This window comes from Dendropsophus ebraccatus, chromosome 4, assembly GCF_027789765.1.
Source record: "Dendropsophus ebraccatus isolate aDenEbr1 chromosome 4, aDenEbr1.pat, whole genome shotgun sequence".
NCBI classification, from domain to species: domain Eukaryota; kingdom Metazoa; phylum Chordata; class Amphibia; order Anura; family Hylidae; genus Dendropsophus; species Dendropsophus ebraccatus.
Genome location: NC_091457.1, coordinates 76995660 through 77019279, shown reverse-complemented (window position 1 = coordinate 77019279; position 23620 = coordinate 76995660). Strand labels below are relative to the sequence as shown.

At 43.2% G+C, this 23620-nt stretch overlaps 1 protein-coding gene across 2 annotated transcripts in view; it reads right to left on the bottom strand.

Moving 5' to 3' along the window:
* Positions 1-3091: 3091 nt before the first annotated feature.
* CPNE7 (copine 7) overlaps positions 3092-23620 on the bottom strand; it is a 105911-nt gene continuing 85382 nt past the window's right edge. For both annotated transcript variants that reach the window (XM_069966061.1, XM_069966060.1), the window contains 4 exons: positions 6983-7034; positions 5876-6009; positions 5559-5795; positions 3092-4954 (listed from right to left, as the gene is read on the bottom strand). In XM_069966061.1, the coding sequence (XP_069822162.1) occupies positions 4817-4954; positions 5559-5795; positions 5876-6009; positions 6983-7034 (561 nt within the window). In that variant the 3' untranslated portion in view covers positions 3092-4816. The remainder of the gene's footprint in view (positions 4955-5558; positions 5796-5875; positions 6010-6982; positions 7035-23620) is intronic.

The following is a 23620-nucleotide window of genomic DNA, read 5'->3' as shown; positions in this document are numbered from 1 at the left end:
AGAGATAGGGAGCATACAACCCAGTGATAAAAAAAAAATAATAATCTGCTAATACAATATTATCCCCTGCTTCACACAGGCTAGACCATATAATCATTACAATGGAGGCTACTGATATCTGTTATAGAAGAGGCTCTTGGCTGTGCAAGAAAGTGCATAAAATACATATAGAAATGTAATGTGATGTGAGATGATAGCAGACAAGACATCTCAGAAATCTCTCAAATGCTCCACTTATCATTTCTTTGGTGATGTATGTCAGGAAGCTCAGAAAAAATGAGATGTAAATTAATTCCGTTAGCTGAGAGTATTAAAAAAATACCTGCTTTCTTCTAAAAACAGCACCACACATGTCCACAGGCCATATGTGGTACTGCAACTTAGCTCTATTCACTTGACTGGAGCTGAACTTTTTCAATTGCTTAACAAACAGTGTTGTGGGTTTACTGGCTTTATTGACCACTCTTGCAGTAATTCTTTAATTATTAAAGGGATATTCCCATCTTTTTATGGAGGCTTACTGGCCTGCTTGTGTCTTCCAGAGGTTATCGAGAAGCTGTAAACAATGTATAAAACAATTTGCGCAATTCATTTCTACTTTGATAAGAGTTGCATAAACGGTGTATCACCATGATCATGCTGTTTACATATCTCCGGAGGTCTAACAGTCTTTTAAAGTGGCAGTGGGACATTTAGGTCTCCTCAGTTCAAGGTTTGGGTATCACTGGCACTTCTGCAGCTCCTTTACCTATGCCCCTAGATGAAGCATTCCCTACCAGTAGTGGATTATAATAGGTCCATTTCGGGCGGTAGCCCGGGGCCCTGAGCTCCTGGGGGGCCCATGGCCACCCAAATAGACTTATACTTTCAGTGGTGTATTATCTCCTGGCTACAGTTCTGCCATGATTTGCAAAAAATCACTGCTTTTTACCGCAATTTTGCACAAATAAGGTCATTATGAGGTCACTATGACATTATCTATCCAACGCTACGCTAGTGCTGCCATAGTTACAGTGGGGTGGAGGGGCCTAGGTTCGGTAAACGGCCCTGGGCCTATGGTAAAGTTAATCCGCCCCTGTTCCCTACTATGAAAATTGTAACCTGTTAGCATATTGTGATGTGCAGACAGGTATATTTGTAGATCTGAATTATGGGTGGCAGGATAAAATATACAGTATACATGTGCCTAAACACGGGAGTCTAATGCTTTCTACCTCTTACTAAGAGGAGAATCCCTATCACATCTCTGTAGGCTGAGGAAGGAGGGAGTGACACTGGTGTCTGATCTCAGTTTATAATAACAGGATGTCTCCGATGGGGAAATCTGAGCCTGGGGAAATTGCTGACAAGAACTTGGCAGGAAAAACAAACCCACTGAAACTGCAAAATTGATTTATTTCTCATAGGCTTGTCTAGCTGTGGGCAAAAATGTCCAGATTGCCACATGTTAATGCCAACATGTTGAAGAAGGGGTGAAAAAATTGTGTTAAGGCATTGGATTTGCTGACACCTTTGCATAGTAAGACAGTCTGCGAAAAACTGCAAGAGCACATCACCGGCTTATCCGTGACAAATGGTGAGATCTAGTCTATGGATTTCATCTTTTGCCAGATGATGAGGCCCAAGGGCTAAACACTGCAAAGTTGGTAGTTATTGTTGTGACTTTTCATGCTACAGTGTGGAGATTGCACACAGCATACGGACTGCCACTGTATATTTAATGGTCTTTTAACAGATAGATGAACATCTCTAATGACCTGAGAAGAGACCATGTGGGCTAACGCAATGCTATTAGTAACAGCGGCAACGTAGATTAAATCCTTGGACTAAATCCAGTGTTAGAAAAAGCCCCTGTAAAATGTGAATGCCAAGGATATTTCCTCATAACTTTATGTAATGATTTACTACGGGTGGTTCAAACCTGTACACAACTGCCCCTCTTAAAGCTTACTGCACCATTAGAGCAAAACCTGTGCACGGAGCCTGTATGGGTTCAATGTATATGGAGATATTTATTCATAGAAGCAATAAGTCATGTGAAGAATGCCAAGATTCAAATCCCACAGAAAAAAACTCTTCATATATTGGAGATAAATTTAATTTTCTTCTTCCAACAAAAGACTGGTGAGGGTAAAGGGCTGTCCTGCTCCCCACACACACTTACTGGTCTCACTGATCACACTCTCAGATCCTTTGCATAACTGGAAGTTCTAGGACAAAGTAGCAAAACAAAGGAGGGATAGCTTTTATTAAGGTTAGTAAAATGTGTAACTAATTTCCATCCTTGTATTCAAAAAGTCTCACTACAGTGATGAATCAAGTATAAGAATATATATAGGATTCCAGGGCGCATGAGCCTGGTACTCTGGCAGGAGGCCTTTATGTACCAAGTGTGTCCAGATTGTGCTAACTATTGATACACAGTGGTGATAGACAGGAAAAAAAACTCAAGACACTCCTGTCAATCTATTTTCACTCTATAGGAGCTTCCCTATTGATCTCTGAAACATTTCTGTGAATTAATGGCAGATGCAGACTACCTAAAGCTAGCTGCGGTGAATAATTGTGTGGACGGGGCTGCACAGACATAGCGATGTCCATGCTTTAAAAGAGTAAAATAATTTTAAAGTAAAGGTAAAAGATGTCTACAAACCTCTCCATGCTCCTCCGGTGGCCTCCTGCTGTGTCTCTTGTCACCGACCAAGACAAGACAGCACTGCAGTGATTGGCTGAGCAGGCTGTGACTACAGAGGCGGTTTTAGAAGAGTTGGCAACAAGCTGTGGTCAGCAAGCGGTGCAGAGACACTGCAGGAGGACACTAAAGGAGCATGGAGAGGTAAGTATTATCTTGATTTTCTTCTATAAACCGAATCAGCCTTAGGCCACACATCACCCATTACACAGAGCAAGGCGGTCAATGATTTTTAAAGTTGTTGAAAGGGCGATATGTGCCCAATTTGTATTACAAGACATCAAGCTCAGTCTTCATTTGAGATTACAAGATAGTCACAACGTTTCACCCATTAGTTTTATATAACAAAGTAAACTGGAACAGGTGTAAAGAGAGAGAACAGAGTACTTTATTGGGAGGGGGGGGGCATTTATCTTCTAGGACGCAAAGACAAGAAGCATGCAGACCTCACAAAAGCGCCAACATGTAGAATAGCAGTGCACAAATAGGCCTTTCTAATTGCTACAATACAAGCAGGTTCTTAGGAGATTCGATAACTGTACATGCACTGAAAACATTAAATGATGTGTATTTCAAACCAATAGGAGTCAATTCAGCTCATAGCATGAGGCAATCCTGCTACCTTAATATCTGGTTTAAGTTGCCATATACATAAATAAATGGATACATAGATATATTTATATAAGTGTAATAATTGTATGACCATTAGTGCATTCTGCATGTCTCTTTATATATTTATATCTATATAACTTTCTGATCCCTCTCCTTTGATATTTTAATTTTTCATCATAGATATTTTTAGATTTTACAACAATCATATAGTGGCATAAACCTTCTGTAAAACTATATTGGATATATTATAAAACATAGGGCTGAATGTTATAAACACAGAAAGTCAGCTCTCCTCTCTAGTATATAGCTTGTGATGCTCTTTCTAGTGAGGATATTCCTTACTGTCAGATTAACATTCATTAACATAAAGTGTTTTTAGAAAATGGTAAGGAAGATCCACTTGTCATTAATATCAACCTTTGGAAATGTGAAGGCTGGAAGGTCGGTGAGAAGCATAGAAAAAGGTCTTCCCACCATTCATTCACAGACCTCACATCAAGTTGCAGCAGAGTCATCAGCAAATGGCTTCAGAGAGCCCTCAAGTTTTTTTTTTCCATGTAACTCACCCCCACCCTGCTCAGTTCCTTCTCTGGCTTGCTATTAGATGTGTTAATCTGACAGATATCAAAAGTAAAGTCACACAGACTTTGTGCTCATGCAAGCCAAAGAGACCCCAAGAGATCCCTTTATAGATAAGTTTAATGAGCAACCATGTGCCTCCTAACTCGGATTTCTACAGGCCCTTCAATTTACAATTCCACTGATATGAAAAAAATATCTAAAATAAGCACTAATGACGTGTTAAGTTTAGCTTATAAAAGGCTTGCTTTTCGAAGGGAATGCGCTCTGCTATGTCAGATCTCTCCCTTTAAGAATAAAATAAGAAGATGAGATTTTGCCTGATGAACAGACTCCCACTGTGTCCCACTGTCTACAAAAATAAAAATAAATAAAAAAAAAGATGATACTAAATCATTCACTGTTTGACCTCAAATCTGACCATTACAGAATCACCTCCCACTCATGGAACATAAGGAAAGGTATATGAAGAGACTATAGGCCAGACAATGACAACCTGGTGTCTAGAAGACTTTTCTCAGCAGACCTTTTGGTGTATTTTACATTCAGAGCTTTACTAGATACAAGGTAAAGGGCTGATCGCTATCAAAATAGAATCAGGACCCAAGAACAACAAGAAGGATATGAGACCAGGTTTTACTGAAGACACTTAGCTCCATGGTAGATGGTGGCTCTTCCAGTAGACATGAATAGAGAGGTCAATTAGTGCATTATGTGTCCATACTAATCATTGTCCTGTACTGGTTGATCAGAGGGAGTGTGACTATGGTTACTTCATCAGCAAATGAAATGAAGTGGACATCTCAGCGGCTGAGGGCCTGTTTGGTCCATCGGATGACATTGGAGAATTGCTGAAATGTTAAAAGGTAAAAGCTGTATGAACTTTCCAAAGAGGAATGGGAAGATGTTGGTTAAGAGAGCAGTGGTCTGGGCTCATTGAGGAGAATTCAGAGCAGAGTCCGGGGAATCTACTTTTGGACAGCGTGGAGGAAAGGCTTTGTAGCTGTAATACTCTACAACTTGTTTGGGCACTTCAGCCAGGACACATTTTGCCAAGGCAGCTGGTGAAGCCTGAAATATGCAGAAGACAGAATTAGGGGTCGATAGCATATACTTTACTATGTAGATGTTAGGTAGTATTCATTTGTTACAGTAGTTACAGTAACAGAGAAAATCTAATCTCTGTATCAAACTTTACATCTTTAGAATATCATACACAGTAAAATCTAATAATCCAGAATCCATTGATTCGGAAATGACTGGACTGGCAGCATGTTTTCAAAGGGGCATGGCATGCCACATTTAAGGACCTTGCTTACATTTATATTCTAAACTTGCTTTGACCAGCATCTGCTTGTCAGCGTGATCTTGTTGGTACACTGAGACCCTAATGTCTTTTTCCCTGATTGTAATCTGGGCTTTGGCATGGTGCAAACACTTAGTAATAGATGCATTTTGACTGCTCAAAGGAAAGGAAACTTGCCACTGGTAAGTATATATGTGTTTAAGTGTATATGTTACAGAGGAATATATATTACTTCCAGTAGTCTATGATAGCTGGTAATTCTTCACCATGGTGGCCATATTCTGAGAATTTTAATAATCACAATTAAATCAAGAAATCAGGTAATGCAGAGATAATAGTAAAGAACACTGTAGAATATGATAAACTTACATTTTTGAATTCTCTGAATGGCACAAACTGGACGATATCTCTGAGAACTGGTTCTCCTTTGGGGGCTCTCAAAATCCCGTCATCCCCATCAAGAATCTGCATGTCAGTGAAGTCTGCATTTCCAACACCAACAATAATGATAGACATAGGCAAGTAGGATGCCCGCACAATAGCCTCCCTGGTATCTGCCATATCTGTTACCACTCCATCCGTGAGTATTAGCAGAATATAGTATTTCTGTAATAAGAGACAGTTAAGTAATGACGACAACGAAAATTTAGTTATCATTTTCACACAATTCATGCCATGTAACTCACCGAGGCCTCTTTAGTCCTTTCTTCTTCTGCTGCTAGCCTTGCCACCCGGGATATGATAGGTGCAACATTTGTAGGGCCATACAGCTGAATTTTGGGGAGGCAATTCTGGTATGATTCCACAATGCCTTGAATCCCTAAGAATAATGGACAATAGAAAATTAATGAATTTAATATCCAACAAAGTTTAATTGAATATACTAAATTACCATACCTATGTACTGAGACGCAAGTTCTGACCTTAGGAATGTGTTCCCCATTTAGTCAGACAGGGTGCAACATATATCAATAATATAAGTGCTTTAAGAAGACTCAAATTATTATATAATTCCAATTTTTTTTACAACACATAATGCCTCATGCATTGACAGTTAGCGTTATCCAAGATTTGTCCTGGGGTCCGTTCAGCAGGTGATGCAGTTATTGTCCTAAAAAACTACTTTTAAACTTGCAGCCCTGTGCCAAACTGGCGTGGCCTAGAATATCTGTGCCCTAACTTTGTACCACCCCTCTGTCCCTCCTCCCCACCCTCTTCATCATTAGGAATGCCACTGGCAGGATTTTTCCTATTCCACTGTAGTGAACACTGCACAGGTGCCTTATCGATCCAGCCTATGTGCAGTGTTCACACAGCTGATGGATAAGAAAATACCTGCCTGGGGCATTCCTAATAATGAGGAGGGCGGGGAGGAGGGACAGAGAGGGTGTGCCAGCCTAATGCACAGACACTCTAGGCCACGCCAGTTTGGCACAGGCTGCAAGTTTAAAAGTCGTTTTTTAGGACAATAACTGCATCACCTGCAGAACGGACCCCAGGACAGGTCTGGGATTAAAAGCAGCTATCCGAAGGTACAAGCGGTTTGGGAGGAACAGATTGTGGGTACAGAGTCGCTTTAATATTCTACCAGGGACATTACAACACTTTATCATGGTTCAGCATCTTCTAGTCTGGGTCTTTTACTAGTGGTGAGAGATCTGGACCTTTACCTAGAAGGCATGGTCTAGTAATTGTATCAATCATATTGTATTATCAAAATTAATTGATTATGCAGGGTGAGTTGGTATAATGGTTGTATTAGATGGCTCTCATCATTTCTGCATGTCCCTTACCTTCACATTCATCGTCGTCAGGGTTGAAATTGATAGCAAAATCATGCGAAACCTGAAAATGAACAGATACTGTGTGAAATAAAGAACGAGAATTGCAAAAAAAAAAAAAAAACACTGCTTCTTTGATGGGAACAGCTATGTCGGAGGATTTTCCGTGTCTTGTTTCATCAGTTTAGCTACAACAATGTCCTTTATGAGACAGGAGAAAGCCTTGTATTTGACGTGCCTTCCCTTCATAAATTACCAAGTACATAGGACCTCATACTCCTTATGAGAACTGATATGTGGCTGTTTGCTGCCTTCTTTTGATGTATAGACGTTGATTCCCTCAGAATGCAACACAGAGTTAAAGACAAAAGAGAATGACAAACAGCTTATGAGCCGCAAGGAGCCAATGTCAAAGATTTGCTAGCGCAGTCGCCAGGCATGCGAGGTCACATTGTGACACTGATATATCAGATGCATAAGTGTAGCGACAGAATGAGAGCATCAGAGGATGGCAGATCTGCACATACATAGAGTGAGAAAACAACCAAATACTCTAGATGCTCCAAGGAACCAGTAGAAGGGTGAGTTTCCTATAGGCTGGCTTCATACAGTATGTAGGCCACCAAGGCAGGTCAGTTTTAGGCCCTTGAGGATGTGGAACTCGGAGCTGTATTTTTTGTATAAGTAAAGTTGTCATTATAGCAATGCCTCTAGCGCATTTGTATTATTAATTTATTGGACTTCCTGGAGAAAGAGTAGTTGACTTCAAGAAGTTGTCCTGATTAGGAAAGACATGGTTACTTTCTTTATAAACCAGTGCCACATGTCATATATAAAACTGCTACCTAAACCAGGAAAGATGCCACATTACCGGGATCCTGCTGCCCCATGTCACTTATAAATGTGGATGATTATGACTGAGTAGTTGGCCACTGTCCTGCCCTATTTCATGGCCCCAGAAGTACTGGGATTTGTTAAGGGCAGATCAGTTTCACTAATATCCACACAGCATTAACAGTCTTGGATACTGTGCATTAGGGGTCTGGCAAGCTAGCATGCCAGAGACATGAAGACTTTTGATAATGTGGCCTGAGGTTTGCTAGGGTTCTAGAAAATTGGGAATGGCGAAGCATTCAGAACACTTTACAATCATATCTATTCCTCCCCTCAGACACTTGTCTACACCACAGGTTGTCTACACCACTTCTCCTGTTTAATGTTGCACTTGAACTGCTCGCTTGACACCTGACCTCCTCTGATTTATTTAAAGGGATTAGAATTAGGTTGGTTATTTAATCACTAATTGCTGATGACATTATGTTATTTTTATATCAAGCTCGTAAAGGAAAGTTCCACAGATCTGTACTACTTTGGAACAGTTCAGATCCTTTTCAGGATATCAGGTCAAACTGCTTCTAAGTTTGGACTATTGCTCCTGGGAAAAGTGACAGCCAGTCATCCACAGAGAATCACTTTACTGCCAATGCCATCAGCAGATACGGGTGTAAGACAAGCAATCAAGAAAGGTTTCTCCCCGCTCACACTATATACAATGAATTGTGCCCCCACTCTCTTCTCAGATACAATCAGATCTTTACTGATGTTGTACTTTATCATCATCCTTGTTAGGTAGGTGCCGGTTGATTAAAATGTGTTGTTTGTACCCATACCAGACCACCACTCTTCTCCTTAAAGTGACTCTGTACCCACAATCTGCCCCCCCCCCCCCCCCAAACCTCTTGTACCTTCAGATAGCTGCTTTTAATCCAAGATCTGTCCTGCGGTCTGTTTGTCAGGTGATGCAGTTATTGTCTTAAAAAACAACTTTTAAACTTACAGCCCCGTGCCCTACAGGCGTGGCTTAGAATAACTGTGCACTAACTTTGCACCACCACTCCGTCCCTCCTTCCCACCCTCCGTCCCTCCTTCCCACCCTCTTCATCATTAGGAATGCCACTGGAACATTTTCTCCATGCTGAACATTGCACAGGTGTCTTAACGATCAAGCCCATGTGCCGGGCTGAAACAGGTGGGGAATAGGAGGCAATCTGCCTGGAGCATTCCTAATGATGAGGAGGGTGGGGAGGAGGAACAGAGAGGTTGTGCAAGCCTATTGCACACACAATCTAGGCCACTCCCATAGGGCACAGGGCTGCCAGTTTAAAAGTTGTTTTTTAGAACAATAACTGCATCACCTGCCGAACGGACCCCAGGACAGATCTTGGATTTGAAGCAGCTATCCAAAGGTACAAGCGGTTTGGGGGGGTCAGATTGTGGGTACAGAGTCACTTTAAGCACAGGGATGTAGACATGATTTTAAGAAGCATATTATAAGTTAATGCCAGAAAGAAACTCATATTAGGGTGTTATACTAGGTGATTTATACAAACCTGATGAAATGTGGGGAGCCAGGATCTGAGCATGTAGTTCTTCTGAGACAAAAAAAAGGCTCCTTAAACGAGAAGTATAGCGAAAATTTTTATTAAAGCATTGTATTGCCGCCCAAAAGTTATACAAATTACCAATATACACTTATTACGGGAAATAAAGTGCTTTTTCCCCTATACTTACTACTGCATCAAGGCTTCACTTCCTGGATAAAATGGTGATGTCATGACCCCCAGAGCTGTGCGGGCTGTGGCTGCTGGAGAGGATGATGGCAGGGGGATGCTCAGTGTCCCTCTAGTGCCCTGTGTCCCTCAGTGTCCCCCTGCCATCCTCTCCAGCAGCCACAGCCTGCACAGCTCTGGGAGTCGGATCGTGACATCACCATTTTATACAGGAAGCCTTGATGCAGTAGTAAGTGTAGGGAAAAAAGCACTTTATGTGCATTTCCCGCAATAAGTGTATATTGGAGATCTTTATTTTGAGGGGCAATACGATACTTTAATAAAGATTTTCGCCCGACTTCTTCTTTAAGTCTTGGTTGGCTGACAAGCCTCTCGTTCCGACGGAATTCACTGTCTTTCTGAAGTTGATGTTTCTTTTCAAATGACTAGATGTTTTAGCACAAATAGAAAAGAGGGGGAAAACATTCATATGGAAGTATGGTTTTGTGCTTTGACTGTGGCTGATCTGTATTGATTTGATCTACTTTTATGTTGATCTTCTCCTTTTTCATTTCTTTTGTGGGTGGATTGGCATGTATCACTTTCAGTAGACTACTCCATGTCTGAGAAGTGCCTCTGGTTACCAAGTGGACTTCTGTTAATGAGACATGCTTGTCTATTCCTTTTCTTGTTCTATTCTCTTTTATGTTTTCTTTTTGCAGTTGCTGTTCTGTTTTTGTATACAATTAAAAAAGTTAATAAAAAGAACAAAAAAATGTTCACACAGCTGATGAATAGGAGAATACCTGCCTGGAGCATTCCTAATGATGAAGAGGACGGGGAGGAAGGACAGAGAGGTTGTGCCGGCCTAATGCACAGACACTCTAGGCCACGCCACTTTGACACAGGGCTGCAAGTTTAAAAGTTGTTTTTTAGGACAATAACTGCATCACCTGCCAAACGGACCCCAAGACAGATCATGAATTAAAAGCCGCTATCTGAAGGTACAAGCGGTTTGGGGTGAGCAGATTGAGGGTACAGAGTCACTTTAAAGATCATATGATATCAGCGTAAGTTCATCTGTTAGATTCTTTAGATGTCCTATGGTTTTCTCTGTTCTGCACTTTTAGATTCAGAATTTGTAGTGACACAGCTTCACATCTATTGTTCCCAAGACTTGAATTGAATTCTCGGTCTTGTCACTTTGAGAATCTCATGGCCCTAAGTGTCGGTAATTACCTGCCATTTACATCTCATTAGCAGCAGATTTCCTGTCTAGTGAATGATATGATACAAAGCTTGGTGACATTCACTCTAACTGCATATTTCTGCTTTGTAGCATTTAGATTGTTACCTGATTGTCCTTTGTGAGAGAGTAAGAAATAAATAATTTCTATTTTTACAGAAAATCACCCACTTCATATTGAATTCAATTCCTGATCTGTTATCAAATGGACAATAGTAGTCATCCATATAATTGATACACACATGCTACAATGCACAATGATATATACTGAATAGGAAAATACATTTACTGCATTGTAATACCATGATGACTAGCCAAAAATGTCAGCTCTTCAACATATGGTAGCTGCTGTACTCTCAACTAAAAGGCTTGTATACTAGACAATCTCTTTTTGTTAGCAGGGTTCCCCTTCAATAAGTTGATTACATTATTTCCCCTCCCTGATGAACAAGTGTTCTACTTCCTGACAGCACCACCAAGGGAATATGAAGCTGTTCACATTTACCGCTGAAATCAGTGGGCAGTTTGTTTAATGCACAGATATGTTAGGTCCTTCAGACTTTAACGCTTAGTTGCCCAACTTGGCCCAACAAGTTTTTAGGTTCATCAGCAAAAGTACCAAAAAACTGAAAAACTGAAAAAAGGAAGATGACCAAGATGTAGAAAAATTAAAATAGCAAATGTCTTCCCTTGCTCTATATCAGCAAGGGTACATATCATTCACAGGTACTGTTGGTCAATGAGATATCTGATGTCGGTCGCACCATTGCATACATGTTCTTAAATAAAGATGAGTTTGCATACATGTTCCTACATCAAGCTCAAAAGCTATATCAATAACACTTTGCCTATGTTTACACAACGTCATTTTTGAGCAAAATGTCGGCCACTGTTTGATAATGACGGCCGTAAATAATGTTCATGATCATTACTGACGGCTGTCATTAAGAAATAGCGGCTGTTATCGCGGCTGTTGTTATGTTGTGTGAACTTTAAGTGAAATTGCTATGTTATTGCTTCTCTTATATATTAAATTATTATTTATATTACACTATTATTTTCTCCATTAATATATGTCAGCATTATTATTTTTCAGCAACACATTTGTAATACATTTTCTTCACTGTGCTTAAAAAATCTGATTTCCTGTTTCCTTTTGCTTAATGGATCTAGGTATTATCTAGGTCAAACTCTATACGTGCAGCCTAAAACCTACATTAAGCTATAAAATATGTATAAAAGTAGTTTTTTATGCATATGACCCTTATAGAGGACTTACATTTAGTAGGTATTGTACATTATATAATATTGGGACTATAATGATGGAAAAGGTAGTGACCGCTACGACCCAACCCTTAAAGCAACTCTGTACCCACAATCTGACCCCCCCTCCAAACCGCTTGTACCTTCGGATAGCTGCTTTTAATTCAAGATCTGTCCTGGGGTCAGCTCGGCAGGTGATGCAGTTATTGTCCTAAAAAACAACTTTTAAACTTGTCCAACTGTACCAAATGGGTATGGCCTAGATTGTGTATGCAATAGGCTGGCACACCCTCTCTGTCCCTCCTCCCCACCCTCCTCATCATTAGGAATGCTCCAGGCAGATTGTCTCCTGTTCTCCACCTGTGTCAGCACGGCACATGGGCTGGATCGTTAAGGCTCCTGTGCAGTGTTCAGACAGGAGAAAATGTTCCAGTGGCATTGCAAATGATGAAGAGGGTGGGGAGGAGGGACGGAGGGGTGGTGCAAAGTTAGGGCACAGATACTGTAAGCCATGGCCGTTTGACATAGGGCTGCAAGTTTAAAAGTTGTTTTTTAGGACAATAACTGCATCACCTGCCGAACAGACCCCAGGAAAGATCTTGGATTAAAAGCAGCTATCCGAAGGTACAAGTGGTTTGGGGGGGACAGATTTTGGGTACAGAGTCGCTTTAAGGGTCTAGTAACACACAGCTTATGTTTGGGTTTTCCTCCTTGACTCTTACAGACACAGGGGGGATTACTTACTGGGAGAGATTACCAACTGGGGGCAGCTACTTAATGGTGGGAATTACCTACCTATCCATTTAAAAAGTTATTAACCTGCAGTGCATATTGGCTATTGGTGGCAGCTGGCAGCTGGGTATGGAGCAGACTCCTAGTTAACAAAACGCAATGTCTAACCTTTGGAGACACCATCAAAAGATAGTTCATGGCACCATAAAACTGAATAAAGCTGCTAAGATGTGTAGTTCATACTGCCCATCCAGATGCATAAACTAGGCCCTTATTGTCCAGATGTTAGAACCTAGCTACCAAGGTGGGTACATGAGAACCTTGCTGTAGAAATGGAGGGACAACACCCTTTCTGCCTTCTGACTTTACTTCCCAGATGGGTCTCCAGCCATGAAGGCCGTTTATGTTCATGGAAAGAAAAGTGAGGCCAAAGTGAGTGACAGAGGTTAGTGGCACCAAAATAGGTTAAACTATGGATTGTATGGATGGGTCAATAACACCCCTACTTCCCTGATATGGGCCCAGAAATTTTATCAAGACATTTAGTGCTTGATGGCCAAGAGCATCAAGAAGAATAGAAAATGAGATATTTCACATCCCATATACAAAAAAAAGGTGTGTGCTACTGATGAACATTTAAAAGCTAAAAATATTCTACATATTCGTAGTCAAAAGTAATTAAAAGTGCACAATAACCGCCTATGCACGTGATTCATCATTTTAAAATGACTTTCTATGAGTAATACTTCACAGTCAACTTTAAGTCACTTTTTGTTATTATTTGGTAAAGGGAACATTTAAAATAAAAAGAAATTCCAAATTTTTTTAAAAAAAAGGAGAAGTCCACCAGGCAGGGGCAGGGGGGAACATATTAACAAATTACAACTCCCCTATCAACATGCCTCTTCAGCGCCGGATTGCTGCTTCGGGACACCTGCCGGTCTCCTGGATCTCCTGCTGCTGGAACATCACGACCCAGTTGATGGACTGCCCTCTCAGCCAATCAGCAACTGGGATGGGACGGTTCTCCAGTCACTGATTGGCTGAGCAGGAAGTCCATCAGCTGGGTTAAGTATTTTCCCTCGAGTCATGACCACATAAGAACTCAGAAAATGCGGGGGTCCCGGAGCCTGTGACCCAGTACTTCAGGGGCACGGGGAGAGGAAAGTAGTGGTTATTCATTATGTACGCCCTGCACCTGCCGGCTGAAAAATGTTTAAATCGCCAGATTCCTTTAAGGTGCCAGCAGTCTCTGTGTAATAAAGTAAATACAATAATAACAGCAGATTGTGGCGAGACGACAAAAGGAAGCTGCACTGCATACAGAAAATAGATCAAGGACGGCAGATAACTGCAGGGGACAAGAAGAGGGGGCATGAAGGAAACGTATTATGTGTTGTGACTTCGGGGAAAGAGCTAGATGAGTGACAAAGATGACACTTCAAACGTCATCCATCCCTATGGATTCTTTACATTTCAGGGCTCCTAAACCTCTTCCTTGGCTATATAGAGACCTGGTTGTGCAAGGAAGATAAAACAGCCTTTAATTAAGTGAGAATGACGCACATAGCGTGCACTTGATCTGCTGCATGGTCTTAGCATTTATTCTATATTTCTATACACGTTAATGATTGGCAGCTCTGTAGCTAGAGAAGGTCTACTAATGGGTGAAGACTTTACATTCTCAGATTTTTTTTTATGATAGACAAGAGTTTTTATAGCTAAAACACATTCTAGATGCCATCTCCACATGGCGAAATTATTAGGACACTTTACACACGTTATTTGGGTGTTGTGATAGCATTGTTTTATGCTGTGTATGGCAGTGTACCTTAAACAATTTAACCCCATCAGGACCAGGCCAATTCTTGTTTTTGTTTTTGCCTCCTTGTGTTTAAAAGGCCATAGCGCTTGTATTTTTTTTATGAGAGCCCTTATTTTATACGACACCAATTGTACTTTGCAATGACGTACTGCATCACAGTGGATTTAATGCTGTAATAGTTGGTCCTGTAAATGTCTATGGCTCTACATTCTCACAGCAGATTTTTCGTTCCTCAACGAGAATGTAGCCCCTTCCTACTTAACCCACCGCTGCCCAGCTAATACATTACTGGTCCACGCTCCCGCTTGCTTCTCAGGCTCCTGGCTCCCTGGCATCCTACTCAACCAATCAGTGCTCTGTCCCATCACAGCAACTTATTGACTGAGCGGAACTTCAGGTAGCTTGTAGCCTGAGAAGCAGACAAGATCACGGACAGGTAACTCATTAGCCGAGCAGCGGTGGGTTAAGTGAGAAGGGGCTACATTCTCGCTGAGGAATGAAAAATCTGCAGGGGGTGAGTGGAACATAATAAAGAATCCATACTTACCTGTCCCTATGCCCCCGCAGTGCTGCGCCACTGCTCACAAACCGGTTCCTTCAGCTCCTGGTCCTGCAACATCACATACTGGGGCAAGTGGGTACTTCCTGCTGGGACATGACAATGGAATGGGAGGAGCAGGATAACGGTAGCTGTGAGAGAGGTGGTGAACCTGTCCTGCAGGGGCACAGAGACGGGTAAGTATAGATTATTTTTTCTGTTCCTTCAACCTCTGCCGCCCCAGGATTTTTATATAAGGCCAGAATTTAATCTGCTCTGGATTGGATTATACCTTGTTTGGACATGGACATCATACTATTACTGACCAAATCCTGTATACTTATATTACCAATAATACTAGTATATAAGGGACAAATAATACCGCCACACCATGACCACATACTACAATCACATAATAACCACATTATAAATGGTTACTTTATAATACCATCACAATATGAACATTACTACTATACTGGTACTACACTCCACCACACAGGGGCCAATATCCCCCCATACAATTACCAAATAGTGGTATATACCAGCTGTACACAATCTCTGTATACCATGTAAGTACAGTGCAGACACATCCAGTGACTCAAAGGTGACATCTTCTCTGATCAGAATTGGTCAGGTTTCCTTTTCTTTTCCATCATGAAGAATTCTTCCAACCACAAATCATCACAGGAGTATCTGCCAGACAAAAATCTTCAGCACCTTATTTTTACAGCACATTTACTCACCTTTATAAAACTCCCCATCATAGTGCCCCTAAACAGTAACAGTAACTTCTTTAAAAGGGTTATCCAGAGCTAAAAAAACATGGCCACTTGTCCCCCTACTGTTGTCTCCAGTTCAGATGTGGTTTGCAATTAAGCTCCATTTACTTCAATGGAACTGAGTTTCAAAACCCCATCCAAACTGGAGACAACAGTAGGGGGAAAGTGGCCATGTTTTTATAGCGCTGGATAACCCCTTTAAAGACCAATCTGTAGTCCCTTCCCTTTTCTGTGCCTCTGTTTAGCCTGTATCTGTAGTAAGACCCCTTCTTTGTGCCCTTATCTGTAATGAGACCCCCTCTTTGTTCCCCATCTGTAGTTGTGCCCAATGTCTTTGCCCTCATCTGTAGTTAGGCCCCCCTCTCCTTGTGTTAAGCGAATGGCACCACTTTGTCCTAATGAACTGTACCACTGTCCCCCGTACTATACTGTGCCCACAATGCACTTTACCACTGCCTACCTAATGAACTATGCTACTGCCCCCCTAATGTACTGTACCACTGTCCTCTCTAATGTACTGTCCCACTGTCCCCTCTAATGTACCGTGCCACTGTCCCCTCTAATGTACTGTACCACTGTCCCCTCTAATGTACTGTACCACTGTCCCCTAATGTACTGTACCACTGTCCTCTCTAATATACTGTACCACTGTCCCCTCTAATGTATTTTAGCACTGCGACCTCTAATGTACTGTACCACTGTCCTCTAATGTACTGTACCACTGTCCCCTCTAATGTACTGTACCACTGTCCTCTAATGTACTGTACCACTGTCCTCTCTAATGTACTGTACCACTGTCCTCTAATGTACTATACCACTGTCCCCTCTAATGTACTGTACCACTGTCCTCTCTAATGTACTGTACCACTGCCCTCTAATGTACTGTACCACTGACCCACCTAATATACTGTACCACTGTCCTCTCTAATGTACTGTACCACTGCCCTCTAATGTACTGTACCACTGTCCCCTCTAATGTACTGTACCACTGTCCTCTCTAATGTACCGTGCCACTGTCCCCTCTAATGTACCGTACCACTGTCCCCTCTAATGTTCTGTACCACTGTCCTCTCTAATGTACTGTACCACTGTCCTCTCTAATGTACTGTATCACTGCCCTATCTAATGTACTGTACCACTGACCCACCTAATATACTGTACCACTGTCCTCTAATGTACTGTACCACTGTCCTCTCTAATGTACTGTACCACTGCCCTCTAATGTACTGTACCACTGTCCTCTCTAATATACTGTACCACTGTCCTCTCTTATGTACTGTACCAGTGTCCCCCTCTTATGTACTGTACCACTGTCCTCTAGTATAATGTACCACTGTCCTCTAGTGTACTGTATCACTGTCTTCTAATGTACTGTACCACTGTTCTCTCTAATGTACTGTACCACTGTCCTCTCTAATGTACTGTACCACTGTCCTCCAATGTACTGTGTCACTGTCCCCTCTAATGTACTGTGTCACTGTCCCCTCTAATGTACTGTACCACTGTCCCCTAATGTACTGTACCACTGTCCTCTAATGTACTGTACCACTGTCCTCTAATGTACTGTACCACTGTCCCCTCTAATGTATTGTACCATTGTCTTCTAATGTAACATACCGCTGTCCCCTAATGTACTGTACCACTGTCCTCTCTAATACACTGTATCACTGTCCTCTCTAATGTACAGTACCACTGCCCTCTAATGTACTGTACCACTGCCCCCCCCTAATGTAACGAACCACTAACCCCCTAATGTACTGTACCACTGACCCCCCCTAATGTACTGTACCACTGACCCCCCTAAATCATTGTTTGCCAACCAGTGGCTCCTCAGCTGTTTCTAAACTACAACCTCCATAATGCCATCAGGATACAATGGGAGTTTTAGTCTTGTAGCGACAAGAGGGCTACAAGTTGTTGAACACTATACTAAATAAACTGCCCCCCCCCCCTTAGTTATTGTTCCCTACCAATGGCAAAACTACACCTCCCATTTTACCCTGCTGGCAGGACATGATGAGTTTTAGTTTGGTAACAGCTGAGGAGTCACTGGTTAGGAAGCAATCATTTAGGGGTACAGTTTATTTAGTGTGGAGTTCTCCAACATGTGACCCTCCTGCTGATATTAAACTACAACCCCCATTATATCCTGCCAGCAGGGCATGATAGGAGTTATAATTTGGTAACAGCTGAGAAGCCACTGTTAGGAAGCAATGAATTAGGGGTACAGTTTATTTTTTGTGGTGTTCTCCAACATGTGACCCTCCTGCTATTCCTAAACTACCATCCCCATTATCTCCAGCCAGAAGGGCATGATGGGAGTTGTAGTGTTGCACTAACTGAGCAGTCACAGGTTGGAGAACACTTCTAAATAAACTCTACGTAAATGATTGCTTCCTAACCAGTGGCTCCTCAGCTGTTGCCAAACTACAACTCCTATCATGTCCAGTACCAGGGTATAATGGGAGTTGTAGTTCTGCAATAACTGGAGAGTCACATGATGCAGAACAAAGCACCATGTCCTCGCCCCCCTCCCTAATATACTCACTAGCAAGTCCGTGCTGTTCTGCTGTTCTGGCCTCTTCTTGTCAGGTCTGGCCAGAGAGATGCAGACAGTGCTAATCACACTGCCTGAATCACAGGGGTGACACTGGCTGACCGGAAAGGGAGGTGAGTGTCCCCTGTTCCAGCCAGCCTTAGGCTACTGTATTGTATGGGTGTCTTACAGACACCAGTGCTATACAGTAACCCCCCCAGACCCCTTCCCCAGATACCAGTCAGGGCGGTGGGCAAAGTGAAGTGTGAGGTAGTGTGAGATAGAGTCAGCGCGGCTTTCTGTCACCGCTGCTGACTCCTAGAAAGTAAGTGCAGCGTCTGCTACTGCACTTACTGAAGAGAGCATTAAAGTGGCAAAGCAGCCTCAGTAATATCCGGCCGCTGCGGCCCTCAAGTGTACCGGGGGGACTGGCCCGGGGGGCATATGCCACTCAGGGGCGGTCTTGGCATTTCTGGGGCCCCAAGCGAAGTCATGTCTGGGCCCCCCCCCCTCGACACGCGTTCCAAAACAATAGACCGCTATGTGTTGCCCCCAGTAATATATACTCCTTGTGTGCTGCCCCCAATAGTATATACCCCTTGTGTCCTGCCCCCAGTAGTATATACCCCTTGTTTGCTTCCCCCAGTATTATATAGACCCCTGTGTGTTCCCCCAGTTATATATAGCCCCTGTGTGCTCCCCCAGAAGTATATAGACCTCCTGTGTGCTGCCCCAGTTTTTATAGACCCCCTGTGTGCTGCCCCCAGTTGTAAATACCCCCTGTGTGCTCCCCCACTAGTATATAGGCCCCCTGTGTGCTCCCCCACTTGGATATAGACCTCCTGTGTGCTCCCCCACTTGGATATAAACCCCTGTGTGCTCCCCCAGTAGTATATAAACCCCCTGTGTGATTCCCCCAGTAGTATAAAGACCCCCTGTGTGCCCCACCAGTATTATATAGACCCCTTGTGTGCTGCCCCAGTAGTATACAGACCCCTGTGTGCTTCCCCAGTTATATATAGACCACCTGTGTGCCTCACAAGTAGTATATAGATCCCCTGTATGTTCCCCCAGTAGTATATAGACCCCCTGCGTGCCCCACCAGTAGTATATAGACCCCTGTGTGCTCCCCCAGTAGTATATAGCCCCCCTGTGTGCTCCCCCACTTGGATATAGACCTCCTGTGTGCTCTCCAAGTTGTATATAGACCCCATTCTGCTGCCCCAAGTAGTATATAGACCCCCTGTGTGATGCCCCCAGTAGTATATAGACCCCTCTGTGAAGCCCCAGTAGTCTATAGCCCCCTGTGTGTTCCCCCTGTTATACAGCCCCCCTGTGTGCTCCCCCCATTTATATAGACCCCCGATGTGCGCTCCCCCAGTTACACAGACCCCTGTGTGCTCCCCCTCCCATAACACAATAAAATAAACACTTACACTCACCTGGGTCCGGGCGTCTCCTCTTCTCTTGACTCTTGTGGCAGGAAGTGTTTTCCCTGCAGTCACAAGAGGCCGCACTCCCCTTTGTCCTGGCGCCGATGCTCCAGTGATGTCACTGGAGCGCCGGCACCACAAGGACAAAGCTGCCACTTGTGACCGCAGGGAAAACCCTTCCTGCAGCCACAAGAGTGACTGACAGGGAGGGAGCCAATGTCTCCCGCCCTGTCAGTGCTGCTGCATGTAACTATGAGCACTCATTACGAGTGCTCATAGTTACAGTTCAGATGGCAGCAGCGAGCGGGGCAGCGGCCCTGTCCAGCAGTCTTGAGCACAAGAGCGGGGCGTGGGGGCCCCCCTGGATGTTGGGGGCCCCAAGCGATCGCTTGGGGTGCTTGGTGCCAAAGACCGCCACTGATGCCACTCTGCCTCCCGGCCCAGCCCGCCCCTCATGACAGTACACAGTATCGCAGCGGATTTAACAGCAGAACTCGCAGAGTGGAATCCGCTGGGATGCGGTATGTGCCCAGAGATTCATTCAAATATTTACTATACCCCCTAAAATGTATTATAATATACATTGTAGCCCCTGGAATTCATTATATTACCCACCATACCACCTGAAGTTCATTTTATTTCAAACCGGTCCACATCATATTATTAAGCATACACCCTGAAATTTAATTTAGCATTCTCCATAATAATGAAACTCATATTATTAAATACTGTACCCCCTGAAAGTCCCCCCCTCCACACACACACACACACACACACATACACACATATACACAGGTAACATCCCCAGTAGCTTCCCCACTGCTACTCCTCCTCTAGCTATGCACTAGACTGGAGTGAACGACATCTAGGGGGCGCTGGTGGCAACCCCCGGACTCCACTTAGCTGCGCGCACCCCCGCCTGCTTGCTCGCCCCAACACCTGCCCCTCTGCCCCATCACCTGGCAAGACAGCCCTCCGCCCGCCCGTACCTCCGACCTGGAACACCCGTATCTTTGCCCCCGGACCACCTGGACCTTCGCCTCCGGACCGCCTGTAGCTCCGCCCCCAGACCGCTTCGACCCAGCCGAGCACTCTTTACCTGCAGACATCTTCTCCCTCCAGCAGCGCAATGACGTCATATCACTGCGTTTGCTGGAGAGAGATGTGTGCAGGGGCGGCAGCGGCCTGCTCCTCACAGGCTGGAGAAGAAGAGGAGAGAGGGACCCCCTATGCCACAATAAGGTGAGTATAATGTGTTTTCTTTTTTTATTGTGTGTGTGTGTGTGTGGGAGGGGTATGACAATAGGGACAGCAGAGGGGGGGATTATTACAATGGGGACAGCACAGGGGGGATTACAGGGGGTGGTCGCCCAGCTTTCCCAGCATCCTGTATGTCAGTATAATGGAGGTCACACAGATTTCCCAGAATCCTGTATGTCAGTGTATAATGGAGGTCACACAGCTTTCCCAGCATCCTGTTATCAAGATTTGCCCTGTTGCCAAAATGATCTAGAAACTGTTTTTAGATGGTGTGTGTGATCTGTTTTAAGATGATGACTGTGTTTAGATGATGGACATGATTTGGAGCAGGGCTCCACTCAGGGGCTGAGGCATCGCTATCAGGTGCAGAGGTAGCAGTAACACCAGGGCCCTGATACCTGAGAGGTCCAGAGGTCCAGAGACACCAGTATAATAAATGGCACATAGTAGCTAGGGGCCCTGTTACATATTTTGCACTGTGGCCTGGAGCTTCAAGTTGCTCTTTTGGCTTTTACTTTACTGACCTACAGTATACTGGTCTGTTGGGCATTGTTTGAAAATGTCATTGTTAATTTGGAATGTAGGTAAGATTAGTATGATGATTATTGGCAGTCACCAGATGCACTGTTTATGCCAAATTGATGTCTATCAATGGATTGTAATGGACTGATGTTCCTGATGTTCTTAAACAGCTGTCTAGTAATAATTTTGCAGACAATGCCTGTAAGGCTCATATTTAGATGTAAACAATATTTTTTTGTATAAAAAATGCCTTGTGATTTTCTACCCTACAGCAATTGTCTTTATCTTTTAATTAAGTGCAAAATAATGAATATATTTAATGACAACTGAACCAGACCTGACAGTGTCTAGAGGCTATTTACTGAGTGTCTGTCTATAGCATATTAAGGCTTAGGAAATATATAGGAATATATAGGAATAGTAATTGTACAGTCAAACTTTAATTTGGGCTAATAAATAGTACATTCCCAGAATTGGAAAATTATATAAATCATTTTTCTTTTAAAAAAGCAGCAGTTTCCGTGATATATATAAATATATATTGCATTGAAGTTTGATCATTAACCCATGTAAGCAAAACAAAACAATAGGCTTCCATTGATGATTCACTATATGGAGAAACAATACATGTTGAAACAATTGTAGAAATCTGCAGGGAACTAGCCCAGAACTGACCATAAAAGAAGCAGCCTGGGAATTTTTTTTCTTCTTTTTCAAAGCTTCATTGAAAAAACATAATGGGTACAGAAAGAAAAACTGAGAGAGTAAGCATCCCATGTATGACAAAACTACACATGGTTCTGGCTATATGTAAGGAAGATATATACAATTGTGGTATGCCCCCGAGGTGTTATGTAAGAGGAACGGACAGTCACTTGCTAGATAGTGATGTGTGACGCCACTTCTATGGTGGTTGGCCAAGATGTAGCTGAACCCTGAGATGTTGTGTTGTGACGCCAGTGCCGGTTGGGCACACGGGTATGGTGGCACACCCGCTTTTATTTTAAAGGGACGGTTGCACCTTGTTCCCCTGTGGACAGTGTCCTGCCAGGCTGCTAAGGGGTCCCTTAGGTTGATATCATGGTGGGCTGTAGTGGTGTAGTGACCCTCCTGGACTACTGGAACTGCCACCCACAGAAAGGGGAAATGTCCCAAGGATGTAGTATACACTGTGTTTGTGTGGGACGAAGAACCACAGAGTCTCTTTACCATAAATAATCTTTACTTTGAAAGTACTTGTGTGCAGCAAGTAATACAACTTTGAGTTGACAGGATATGTTTCTCTTTAGAAAGCACTTTATAATACACTTGATAACACACTTAGTAGAACACTTAGAAGAATACATAGAAGAAGAAGAGAATACTTGTGCCAGTGTTTTGACCTTTGGATCTTCGCACCACCTAATGCCCTACCAGTGTCGGGGGACCCGTCCTAGAGGGTGACACAAGGCCCCAGACCTTGTTACCTGGGATGAGGGGAATGTTGAGGATTTCCTGCTGACAACTATGCTGCGAGATAGAGTTCCTAGGCTCTTAGCAACTTTGCTCTATCCGGATCAGTTCCTAGATTACTGCTGTCTGTGGATACTGTCCTGCTCCTAGTCCACGGTGTGGGTTGAGGTTATTTCTAACTAGACCTCTGACTAGACCTCCTCTAAGGGGTTTAACACTGCATAGTATTGTGTAGCATAAGCTGAGAAGAAACCGTTAGCTGCATCTTGTCTTGCTTCCTTCCCATAAGACTACTCCCGAAGGTAGGGGACCTGGCAGAGGGCCAGGGCCCAGAGAGCTTTCTAGCTTACACCCTTCCTCTACAACATCCAACACAAAAGAGAGCTACACTAACTCTACCCATGTGACTTCCTTCCTCAGCGTATCCAAGGTACGCTGTGAGTGGGTGAAGAGTGCATTAGAAGAAGTAAAGTGAGAGATGATAGGATAGAAGAAAGCATTCCCATAGGTTCACA